The sequence below is a fragment of the Nesoenas mayeri genome (genome assembly GCF_963082525.1).
Source record: "Nesoenas mayeri genome assembly, contig: SCAFFOLD_40, whole genome shotgun sequence".
NCBI classification, from domain to species: Eukaryota; Metazoa; Chordata; class Aves; order Columbiformes; family Columbidae; genus Nesoenas; species Nesoenas mayeri.
Genome location: NW_027660032.1, coordinates 133,381 through 146,343, shown reverse-complemented (window position 1 = coordinate 146,343; position 12,963 = coordinate 133,381). Strand labels below are relative to the sequence as shown.

Sequence of the window (12,963 nt, the reverse complement as noted above, 5' to 3'; positions counted from 1 at the left end):
ATGGACGACATTTAAAGCTCCTTTGTGGATGATGCAAAGCTGGGCAGAAGACTAGAACAACATCACCTGGTGCACCCTGCCTTGAGCAGGAGAGGGAGACAAGATGATGTTCAGGGCTCTCTTCACACCTGAGTTATTCTATGGTTCAATGAATCTTTACCTTGGAGAGACGTTTGAAGACAGAAGATGTAGTCCTTACCAGTTAAAAGAATGAATCCTGCCTACAATCGCTAACCTAAAATATGTAAATCCTCTTAGTTTTGGTCAGTCTGCTGCTCTAACAAAGATAAAAGTGACGTTTAAAACACCTAATCACAACCTGCAAAGAATACTGTCCTTGCAGCGCAGACACTCTGCAGCCTGCACAATTAGCTGTGTCTTGTTTTAACATCTGTCTCAAGACAGTTACATAAAGTGTCCTTTAGCTGAGCTTTGCTCCTTTTACGCTCATTCTAATACTAAAACACACATCCCCAGGACGGGAGCCCCAGGCTCAGCCCGGGACCCTCTCTCAACAAGCATGTGTATTGGTATCACAGTATCACAGTATCACAGTATCACAGTATCACAGTATCACAGTATGTTTGGGATTGGAAGGGACCTCAAAAGATCATCTAGTCCAATCCCCCTGCTGGAGCAGGAACGCCCAGGTGAGGTGGCATAGGAACATGTCCAGGCGAGTTGGAATGTCTGCAGAGAAGAAGACTCCACAACCCCCTGGGCAGCCTGTTCCAGGCTCTGTCACCCTCACTGAGAAGTTGTTTTTTCTCAAATTTAAGTGGAACCTCTTGTGTTCCAGCTTGATCCCATTACCCCTTGTCCTATCATTGTTTGCCACCGAGAAGAGCCTGGCTCCATCCTCATGGCACTCACCCTTTATATATTTATAAACATTAATAAGGTCACCCCTCAGTCTCCTCTTCTCCAAACTAAAGAGACCCAGCTCCCTCAGCCTTTCCTCACACGGGAGATGCTCCACTCCCTTCCTCATCTTTGTTGCCCTACGCTGGACTCTCTCCAGCAGTTCCCTGTCCTGCTGGAACTGAGGGGCCACAACTGGACACAAGATTCCAGGTGTGGTCTCCCCAGGGCGGAGTAGAGGGGAAGGAGAACCTCTCTGACCTACTGACCACCCCCCTTCTAATACACCCCAGGTCCCATTGGCTTCCTGGCCACAAGGGCCCAGTGCTGGCTCATGGTCACCCTGTTGTCCACCAGGATCCCCAGGTCCCTTTCCCCTACACTGCTCTCTAATATGTAATTTCCCAACCTACACTGGAACCTGGGGTTGTTCCAGCCCAGATGCAGGACTCTGCACTTGCCCTTGTTAAATTTCATCGGGTTATTCCCCGCCCAACTCTCCAGCCTGTCCAGGTCTCTGATGGCAGCACAGCCTCTGGCGTGTCAGCCACTCCTCCCAGCTTAGTGTAATCAGCAAACTTGCTGATAGTGCACTCTATTCCCTTGTCTAAATCGTTAATGAATATCTTGAATAATACTATATATATAAGTAGTAGTGTATTATTATTTTTTTAATTGTCTTATTAATTTTATTTTCGTAGCCCACGAGCTTTTCTCTTCCCTTTCATTTCTCTCCCTTGGCCCAGTTGGCGACTAGGGGCAAGATGTGAGCAGCTGTCATGGTCTCAGTTGGTGGTTGTGGTAAAACCATGACAAGAAAGGGCAGTAGTAGCTTCAGAAATCTTGAAAATCACTTCCTAAGATGATGGGAAGAGGGAAACAGCATGAGGAAATAAAACCATCAGAAACTGCAGCTCTGGAGGTCCAAAGTGGAGCTCAGGATCAAGAAATGTCATTCTGAGCGCAGTGCTGTGGTCATTCAGGACTCTGGATCAGTCATGACTTTGTGTTTGAAGGAACAGCTGGTGATGATGGAGAGACAGCAGCACAGGTGAGGACACATTGGGCTGAGAACAAGGTGGGGATGAGCATGGGGTGTCTGCAGCCTGTGGGGAAACAGCCACAGGCCTGGGACAGTGCAGGATGGACCATGGTGGACATGGCCAAGGGCGCTGGCAAGGCTGGATGTCCCTGCAAGAGCCAAGGTCTTTGTCCCCTTGGCTATGGCTGATGTCCCTGCCAGCGAGGCCTAAGAGGAGACACATGGTTGTCATGGCCATGGCTCCCCATTGCCTCCTTGCACCCCCAGGGAGTGTCACAGCATTGTCCTGCACTGGGCATCGCACTCCCCACAGCCCCAGGAAGAGCCCTGAGCCACACGTGAGGGACAGGATCTCCCTTCCAGGGGCAGGGGCTCAAGGCTTGGCCATTGTCCTTCATCAGACAAACCAAGGGCTTTCTCAGCATCAGAGCTGCTGCACTTTGCCTGTGCCTGATGCAATCACTGCCTCCAATTATCTGCTCTAACGAGTCCCTGGGAGGCTTTGTCAGTAACAGCCCTCAGTGGGGCCCATTAATGCTTCAAGGTACTTTGGAGTTTGTTCTGGCTTGGACTTCTTGAGCAGATTCTTCATTGTGTGCTTGGTATCTGAGGTTCATGGACTCAGCACCAAATATGCCACGGGGCTCATTAAAACACAGAAAGCCCTAACGATCAATGTTTCTTTCCGTAATTTTCTTCAGATCTTCCAGAGTTGTAGAACTAACTGCAGAGGTTTCAATGGGACACTTGCTGATGAAGGTTTCAAAGAAGATTTAATGAAGGAGGTTTTTTCTTTCCAGGGTGTTTTCCGTCATTTTCCACTGTATAGAAGAAGTGACAGCAGCATTCTACACTGGACATTGATCCCGAGGGTCTCCTGAAGACATCTGGACAGGCAGGAGAACAGTCCTTGAGGCTGGACACTGTATGGGCAACCTGGCTCCTCACCCCACCCCCAGTCTGCCGGTTCCCTCATTGCCCCCCAGAGATTGCATCACTTTTCCTCCATCAGACTTCTCCACTGAGCTCTGCAGGAGATGCTGCAGCTCCTGTGCACCAGCTCCACCTGCTCTCCTGTGCAAACACTGCACAGTTCAATCAACAGCAAAACACTTTCCTCAGCTGTGTGTGTAAGTGGATCTGGTGAGGTCCAGCATCCACAAGGGACACCCACACAAGAACTGCTTTAGACAGAGAGACAGGAGAGCATAGAAATAAACACAATGAACGTGTTGACTGCCATGTCAATTAGAGCTCTGAAGAACGGGGCAAGTTTGTAACTCCCTGAAGCTCAAAGCAGAAACCAGACAGTTGAGAGGCCACTGAATGACCAAAGAGCAAGTGGAGGAGAAACCTGAGAGCACTGGGAAGGGCAAACGTCCAGACAGGGCTGGAAAGTTGTCCTTGGACAGGGACATTGAATCAGGAGAGGTGGGAACTCCTGAATGACGAGGGAGATGAAATCAGAGAGTGCTGGTAATAGAAGTACAGGGGAAGACCAATATTTCTTCTCCTTCCCTTGCTAAACTTCCCCATAATTCCCTTTTTGGCTTTTTTCTTTTAAATTTTAATATGTTGAAAAAACAACAAAACAAAAATCTCCAATCAAAGAAAATAACGAACCAAACAAAATAAACAAAAACACCCACAAAACCAAAGCAAAACAAAACCCAAACCAACCAACCAAGAACAACAACCAAAACCAAAACCCAAACCAACCAACGAACCAACCAAACAAAAATCCCAAAATGAAAAAACAACAACAAAAAAGTGGACATTTCCAGGCAGACATCAGTCATCACTTGTCTCACCATAAACAGCCAGGGCCATTTTAGAGCCCCCCTCAGTGTACCTGAGGTGCTGGCCTGGGACTGGCATCTCTCACACAGGACCTGGGGAGACCAGAGCACCGTGCAGTGCAGGTGGAGCCTGGGCAGGGGTTCCCGGGGCATCTACACTGGCACCAGGTGTTTGTGTCCCTGGAGCTGAAGACATTTGTGTCCTAAATCCATGCCCAGTTCTGGAGAACTCTTCCCTTTCCAAAGAAAAGAGACTCCCCTGCAAAGACTTTATAATTAATTAATTAATTAATTAATTAATAAGCAAATAAATAAATAAATAAATAAATAAATAGGTAAATAAGTAAATAAATAAATAAGTAAATAAGTAAGTAAATACATAAATAAGCAAATAAATAGTATGTGAATAAGTAAGTAAACAAGTAACTAGATAAGTAAAGAACTAAATAAGTAAAAAAATAAATAGATAAACACATAAAAATACATAAATAAATAAATACATACATGAATATGGAGAGAGAAAGAGAAAGAGAGACAGAAAGAGAGAGAGAAAGAGAGAGAAAGAGAAAGAAAGAAAGATAGAGAAAGAAAGAAAGAAATGAAGGAAGGAAGAAAGAAAGAAAGAAGGAAAGAAAGAAAGAACGTTGACACCTTCCTTTGCTTTGGATCTTTGTCTTCAGTTCTTATTTTAACTTTCATTGACATCAACTGACATCTGATGGCCCTAAAAGCATGAAGCCAAGATCACGTTGTGTCTTGCACAGCGCCCCATGCCCTCTGAACCTGCCCTGCCCAGGACTCCTCACACGTTGCCCAGAGCGAGTCACACTGAGGTGTTGGCTGGTTCCCTGGCTGGGATGGTGGTTTAGATGGTCACCTACAGCACAGGTGGGTCCTGCCCCATCATCGCCTGCTCTGCTCCAGTCTGAAACAGAGCCCAACATCACAATGGGATCATGAGAGAACTGAAGTTGAAGGGACCTCAGGAGTCTGCAGTCCAACCCGTCACCAACTGGGTCACACCAAGGTGTTCAAGCCTTGATTCAATCAGAGCTTTAGCAGGACTAGAGAAGTGATCACCCCTTTGTACTGGGCACTGGTGAGGCTGCACCTTGAATCCTGGGGTCAGTTTGAGGCTCCTCATGGCAAGGAAGACATTGAGGTGCTGGAGAGAGTTCAGAGGAGGTGACAAGGCTGGTGAAGGGTCTGGAGCACCAGTCTCACGAGGAGCGGTTGAGGGAGCTGGGGCTGTTCAGCCTGGAGAACAGGAGGCTGAGGGGAGACCTGATTACTTTTTACAGCTGCCTGAAGGGAGGTTTTGTCATGGAGGGTTTTTGGTGTCTTCTCCCAAGTAACAAGTCATAGGACAAGAGGAAATGGCCTCAAGTTGCACACGGGAAGGTTTAGATTGGATATTAGGAAGAAATTCTTCATGGAAAGGGTTTTGAAGCAATGGAGCAGACTGCCCAGTGAGGTTGTGGAGTCCCCATCACTGAAGGCGTTTAAAACACAGATAGATGGGGCTCTTAGGACATGGTTTAGTGCCAGATTTAGGTTATGGTTGGACTCGATGATCGTAATGGTCTCTTCCAACCACAATTATTCTATGATTCCATGATAAGTCATGTTTGCTATTTTCTTTCTCAGAGGACCATGCAGCCTCCCTGAGAGCCAGGACTTTTCTGAGGTGTTTGGGAGACGTCTCACGGTCACACCAGCCAGTTCCACCAGCCCCTGTCTGTCCCTTCCCAGACCAAACCTCTTCTCCATATCCCAACCTTCCAGGCGAGTTTCTGGGACACAGCAAATGCTGTCCAGGTCCTCTGGGCTGTTCAGAGAGAGCAGCTTGACAACATGGTGATGGGCTCTCTGTGCACCTCAAAGCTTTCCTGACCATTTTTCTCAATGTCCCGCTTGTACCCAACCTTTCTGGTCCTTGAGCTGTACATGAGGGGGTTGAGCAGGGATGTGGGGATGGAGTAGAAAAAAGACTTTGTCAAACTGTATTGGGAGGGTTGTTCTGGGCATCCCACAGTCCAGGATGAGGCTGCTGGAGTAACCAGTGGCATTGGTGAGAGGTCCAGGAGGAGAAGGCCTTGTGCCTGTCTACACTGAGACAGAGAGCAGTGATGCATTCATGGGATGCCCATGTGAACAGGAAGGGGACAAATGGCTCTAAAATGCCTTCCAGCCAGTTCTTTACCCATCGCACATACACCATCCAGGCCAGGAGCTGCAGCTTCTCCAGGAGATGCTGTGGGACACGGTGTCAAAGGCTTCACTGCAGTCTAAGGACACAACACCCACAGCCCGTGTGGCGCATTCACTGCCCACGACAGACTTTCCCTCATCTGCTCAGCGGTCACCTTGTCACAGAAGGAGATCAGGCTGGTCAAGCAGGACCTGCCTTTCATCAAGCCATGCTGATTGGGACCGATTGCTCGTCTGTGTGTGTGACCTCACAGTCCTTTGCCAGCCATGTTCCTGCTGTTGGCCAATCCCCTGCAGAGGCAGAAGTGACCTCACAGTGCCCTCTACAGCCATTGGTTCCTACTGGACTATGAGTTCCTGAGACACAAGTGACCACATGGCATAGTACCCACCATCACTCTCCTGTTCAGTGTCCAGCACCTCTGGGGGAAGAACCTTGTTTTCATGTCCAACCTAAACCTCCCTTGACACATCTTCCTGCCATTACCTTGGGCTCCTTCACTAGTCACCAGAGAGAAGAGATCAGTGCCTTCCCCTCCTCCTCCCCTTGTAAGGAAGCTGTAGCCACCATAAGTTCTCCTTTGAGTCTTTTCTTCAGCTCTGATGGTGAGAAACCCCTTGGTTTGCTTTCTGAAGCAGAAAGGAGGAGCCATGACCTCCAGTCTCTTTCCCTGCAGGCTGCAGACACCCATCTCGCTTCCCCACCTGCTCTCACCCCAGCATCTCTGCACCTTCACTGCTGTGTCTGCACCCTCACCAGCTGCACTTTGGAACACAAACCATGGGCTGATCCAGCTCCCTCTGGGTCACCTCTTGCCCCACAGCACTGCCCTTCCAGTGACATTTCTTCCTCCTCATATCCTGTCCTCACCTTCCAAGTAGACTTCTTTTTTCTCTTTCCTGCTTCTTCCCACTATCACGAAAAGCTCGACCATCTCATAAACTGCCCTTCATGCAGGGAACCCAACCCGTTAGGCTTCTTGTGGTCTTTTACCTGACCAGAGAGAAGTCACCTCGCCGTGGTCTTCTAAATCCCATGAGTGCTGCTGGCCTTTCAGCTTCTCTGACAGACACGACCATGTCCCTGCCCATGTCCCGTCATGTTCTCAGGTGGGATGGACATGACAACCCGTCTCTCTTCCTGGGTAAGACCTGTGGGCCCTTGGGCAGAGGTTCTTTCCCAGCCATGTCCCTGCTGGGCTGTCACCTCCAGACACAGAACTGACCCCACTGTCCCTTCACAGCCACAGGATTCCGCCTGGATTATGAGTGTCTGAGACTCAGCTGACCTCATAATACCGAACCCATCCATCACCCTCCCCATAGCCCGCGGCCTGACCAGATAATAGTATGCTTGTTGTATCAAATTAAACAAATGTATTTCCCTCTATATGTTTGAGTAGATAAACTTTCTTTGCAGTAACTGTTGTTTTTATGTTGACATCATTTCTATCTCCTTTTCTGCCTCTTTTTTTTTTTTTTTTTTTCTTTTCTGCAGATATTCTATATTCAAAAACGTGTCCAGAGGAAAGATTCGTTCAATCATAGAGTCAGTCAGGTTTGAAGACAGCCCTGAACATCTTCTTGCTTCACTCTCCTTCCCAAAGCAGGTGACCAGGTGAGGTTCTTCAAGGTCTTTGCTCAGCTTTGCATCATCTCCATCACAGCACAGAGGGAGAATAAAGACCTTCAGCAGTTTTGGCCCAAATGCTGCTCACTGGGGGATGACACACTAACTGCACAGAGGACACTGCATCGCAGATGATATTTGGGCTTGATGTTTCAGTGAACTTCCCACCAATCATCCACTTCTTCAGCCCAAACAGCATCAATCGGGCTATAAGGACACCACAAGAGACCATGTCCAAGGCCTGGCACATTTCCATACACACAACGTTCCTGTCTTTCCCCCGCCCATTTTGGTTCACAAGTCTCTTTCTTGTCGTTCAAGTGCCTGCAAATGGCTGCAGGAGGACTTGTCCCATGATCTTCCCAGGGACAGAGACAAGCTGAGCAGCCTGTGATTCTCCCCATTCTCCTTCCTGCCTTTCTTGAAGACGGGTTTGACGGATGCCAGGACCTCCTCGATTGCACTGTCATTTTGAAAACATAATCCAGAATCACAGGGCAACTGAGGTGAATCTCACTGGGTCAGTGGGGTTTGTTCCCAGAGTCACACACACAAATGTCAGGGTTGTGCCAGGTGTCCATAACGGAGTTGGCTTTGTGGACTCTCATCTCAGGCAGAATCATAGAACCATAGAATACTCTGATTGGAAGAGAGCCTTGGGATCATTGAGTCCAACCACAGCCCAGCTTTCACACTAAACCATGTCCCTGAGAACCTCGTGTAAACACCTTTAAACCCCTCCAGGGGTGGTGACTCCCCCACTGCCCTGGGCAGCCTGTTCCAATGCCTGACAGCCCTTTCCAGGAAATACTTTTTCCTAATATCCAATCTAAACCTTCCCTGGTGCAAATTAGGGCCATTTCCTCCTGTCCTATCACTTGCTACGTGGGAGAAGAGACCAACACCCTCCATGTTCAACCTCTTTTCAGGCAGTTGTAGACAGCAATAAGGCTTCCCTCAGCCTCCTGTTCTCCAGGCTGAACAGCCCCAGCTCCATCAACCGCTCCTCATCACACTTGTGCTCCGGACACTCAGCAGCTTTGTCACCTCCTCTGCACTCTCTCTAGTACCTCAATGTCCTTGAGATGAGGGGCCCAAAACTGAACACAGGAATCAAGGTGCGGCCTCACCAGTGCTGAGAGCATTGGCAATATCCCTTCTCTAGTCCTGCTGACCACACCATTCCTGATACAAGCCAGGATGCATCTTATGTCCATGATATGCATGCTCATATCTCATCCATACAGTGGAAACATTGGCTTCTGAGTTACTCATTCAGTGTCCTTGTGTTGAGGGATGAACAACCTCTCTCAGCTGGGGTGAAGGGCCAGTGCTGGAAATGGTGGTTTTGAGGGGCTGGTCTGTGGTGACTGTGCTGGGCCAGTTTCCCCAGGTTGTCCCATGAACATGGGCACACAGCAGCCCCTGCTCTGCTGGTGCTTCAGGGCTCTCCCAGGAGGCCTGGCTGGGAGAGGACCCTGCTGTGTGCCAGCCCTGCACACTCACACACTTCAGCCCTTCACTGGTATTTTCTTCTCTGGGGCATTTGCCAGTTCAGCCCTCCCACCCCCTCCTGAATTGTGCCACCCCCTGCCCTCTCCCCAGCCCAGCCCGGCAGAGCAGCCACACTGGAACTGGAACTGGTCCCACAGCAGTGGGGACCAGTGAGAATGAAGGGCAGTGAGAATGTCCATCCAGCCGGCAAGCTGAGTGGGTCTCCAGCACAGGCAGCTGGCAGACCCAGGTCCAGACTGGCTCCCCAGGACAGTATGAGGATTTGACCTAGGGGATCCTCAGGAAGGTCCTGCGGCCACAGTGCCAGGGCCACCTGCCCCAAGCTGCCACCTGCAGCAAAGGGTTTCTCTTTCCATGTCTTTCCTGCACACATACAGTGCCCCACTCTTCTCCTGGAACATCCCGTCTCCCCACAGAGCCCTTTCCCAAGAGAGCTGAGCTATGCTGACCTGGCTAGCTGTTCCTGCCCCCCTTCCCATGCTCCATACAGCTGCAACCTGGCAGTGCTGCTCTGCAGAGCAAGTGGGCTGTGGTGCCCAGGGCCATGGGGTGAGTCCGCAGGCTCATGCTGGTCAGGGTGGGAGGAAGACTCAGCTCAGGGTGGCTCCTACTCACTCCCTCTCAGCACACAGGCATGGCTCCTGCAGCCCCAGAGATCCCAGAGAGAGGGTTCTGGGCAAACAAGTCACCGCGGGATCCTTCATTTCATTTATACAGAGAGTAGAGCTCATCATTTAGAAAAAGAAAACGGGTCACACCAGACACGTAGATACGGACATAGATATAAGATGAAAAATAATTTTGCTTGTGGGTAGCATGAATACAACAAGGAACACCTAAAACCAAAGAAAAAAAATAAAATATACAAAACTCAAGTTGAACTAGTAATGCGTTACATTACAAGTGACATGCAGAAGTAGGAGGTCACTTCATTACAGCTTTTGAGAAGTGAACAGTCATCACTTTCCTTATAGATTCCTTGAGCTCCTTGTTCCTCATGCTGTAGATGAGGGGGTTCACTGCTGGAGGAACCACTGAGTACAGAACTGACACCATCAGATTCAGGGATGGGGAAGAGATAGAGGGGGGGTTCAGGTAGGCAAACATGGCAGTGCTGATGAACAGAGAGACCACGGCCAGGTGAGGGAGGCAGGTGGAAAAGGCTTTGTGCCGTCCCTGCTCAGAGGGGATCCTCAGCACGGCCCTCAAGATCTGCACATACGACACCACAATGAACACAAAACATCCTAAAAAGACAAAAGTACTGAAAACAAGAAGTTTAAATTCCCTGAGATAGGCATCTGAGCAGGAGAGCTTAAGGATCTGGGAAACTTCACAGAAGAACTGTTCAATGGTATTACCTTGGCAGAGTGGCAGTGAAAATGTATTGGCCGTGTGCAGCAGAGCATTGAGAAACCCAGAGGCCCAGGCAGCTGCTGCCATGTGGACACAAGCTCTGCTGCCCAGGAGGGTCCCGTAGTGCAGGGGTTTGCAAATGGCAACGTAGCGGTCGTACGACATGACTATGAGCATAGAATACTCTGCTGTGATCAAGAAGGCAAATGAAAAGAGCTGTGCAGCACATCCTGAGCATGAAATGGCCCTGGTGTCCCAGAGGGAGTTGGCCATGGATTTGGGGACAATGGTGGAGATGGAGCCCAGGTCGAGGAGGGCGAGGTTGAGCAGGAAGAAGTACATGGGGGTGTGCAGGTGCTGGTCCCAGGCTATGGTGGTGATGATGAGGCCGTTGCCCAGGAGGGCAGCCAGGTAGATGCCCAGGAAGAGCCAGAAGTGCAAGAGCTGCAGCTCCCGTGTGTCTGTGAAGGGCAGGAGAAGGAACTGGGTGATGGAGCTGCTGTTGGACATTGGCTGCCTGTGGGCATGAGGACCTGTCATAGGAGGAAAAGATAGTGAAGGTTTAGATGAGACTTTTCTGGGAATAATCAAAACCATTTCCCACAGACCCTCACACCACGTCACACAAAGAGACACTTTTCTTCTTCCAGGAGAACGTCCTGGCTGAGCCCTCGTCAGTGCTTGATGAGTGTGCAATGAAGAGCAGGGTCTCTGCCCAGGGGGTCCTGAGGACTCAGCCTGACCCTGTGTGATCGGATGGGCAGGGGCCCGTCCTGGGGTTCAGCTTTGTCAGCTGGAGCCGCTCCTGGTGCAGAAGGGACTGTCAGCATCTGCGCCCCCAGGCCTGAGAAACTGAGTTGGAGAGGTTTGGCGTTTCTACAGCTCCTTCTGCCCTCTCACCCTGGGGGGTGTTGTTGGTTGTCAGAAACCATCAGCATTTCTGCTGCACTCAGGGAGAACAGAGCGAGTCCTGCGAGACCAGAGGGTGCCTGTGGGTCAGTGCAGAGTGAGGGCAGCTGCTCTGTCCCTCTGTCCTGCTCCAGCTGCCCTGGACTGGCACCTTTCTGAGATGGGGGCTGATCACACTCCCATGTTACCCTGAAAAGCCACCAGGCACTACTGAGAGCAGAGGGATCCACCTCAGACCATGACATGTCCCAACCTTTCCTAAGGTCTCAGCACACCACGTTTAGCCCAGGACACACACGGCCCATTCCCCAGCCCCACAGACTGCATTGCCCACAGCCCACAGGTCAGAGCAAAGCTGGGACACGTGTGCCCATGGACACACCTGCAGGAAAGGACCCACAAGATGAGGCTGTGACTCTGCAGCTGAAACTGCCATCCCCAGAGAGCCTGACAGCAAGAACAAGATCCCAAGAGCAGTGACCCAGAGCAGGGGAGCAAGAAGGAAAATGCGGTGAGGGTGGGGGTGAGAGAGGCCAGGGCAGAGGCAGCCGGGCACTCAGACAGCGTCCCCCTTCCCCAGCTGTGCAGCCACCTCCCAGACACCAACAGTGCCGGGCAGCTGCTCTCAGCCCCTGTGCTCTGCAGAGGAACTGCAGCTCTGGCTGCACAGGAGCTGCTTCATGCCTTGGAGCCCCCGGCCCTGAGGGCAGAGGCTTTGCTGGGTGGGACAGGAGGCCAGGGGGCTGCTCACAGGAGGGATCTGACCTGCAGGGGGTCACAGGGACTTTGCTCTCTTCTCCCTCCCATAACAATTCCGGGTTCAGTTTCCTCTCATTTCTGATCATTTCCCTTCTGCCTGGAGATTCTCCCCTGGGAGGTGTTTCCCTGTCCATGTCTGTTCCCTGTCAGTGCTCACAGACCATCCCACCCTCTGTGCCCTCCCCCTGGCCCTACAGATCCTGCCTGTTCACAGGCACTGCCTGGGGGCATCTTCCTGTCTGCAGGCTGGAAAACAGGACAGGTCAGACTAAGGCTGACGGGTCCAGCCAAGGTGATGCAGGTGCTGTGCACAGGCAGAGGGGTGGGGAAGGGATGTCATGAGCCTTCTGGCAGATGTACTGATCACTCAGAGTTGCAGTTCAGGAGTCTCAGTGACTTGTTTCAGCATGAGAGCTCATTTTCATTTTATCCTTTCCTACACCCCCCACCCCTTGGGAGAGGAAATTGAAGAGACAAGCTCAGGAAAGATTCTTATCTGCCTGGTAATCCTTTCAATGATCTTCTCTTTGAGGCATTCCCATGGAATAATCCTGGCTGTCATCTGAATGTGTGAGCAGCCCTGACCCACACAGCACCCTCTCCACAGCAGAAGCAACTTTACTGCTAATAGAGTTTGCTCTTTCCAGCACAGCTTCTCCCCTCAGTGTTGCTGGGCTCTCCCCGGGCAGGCTGAGCGCTGACCCTGGCAGGCGGCAGAGTCCCTGCCCGGCACAGCCCTGGGGTGCAGGGACCCTGCTCTGCAGGACAGCCCTGGGCACCCCTGCCTGCACATTGACATTTACACCCCACAGCCACCCTGGGGAGAATGCAGCATTCACGTCTTGTCACTGACAGTGCAGAAGGCAACCCCTGCTCTGCAG

The 12,963-nt window shown here is 50.8% G+C and overlaps 1 protein-coding gene across 1 annotated transcript; it reads right to left on the bottom strand.

Moving 5' to 3' along the window:
* Positions 1–9,672: 9,672 nt before the first annotated feature.
* LOC308052358 (olfactory receptor 14J1-like) lies at positions 9,673–10,924 on the bottom strand (the record flags this gene model as incomplete). The annotated part of the gene is made up of 1 exon (XM_080364440.1): positions 9,673–10,924. The coding sequence occupies one exon, from the start codon at positions 10,922–10,924 to the stop codon at positions 9,983–9,985; it is 942 nt and encodes a 313-aa protein (XP_080220566.1). The 3' UTR covers positions 9,673–9,982.
* Positions 10,925–12,963: the final 2,039 nt, after the last annotated feature.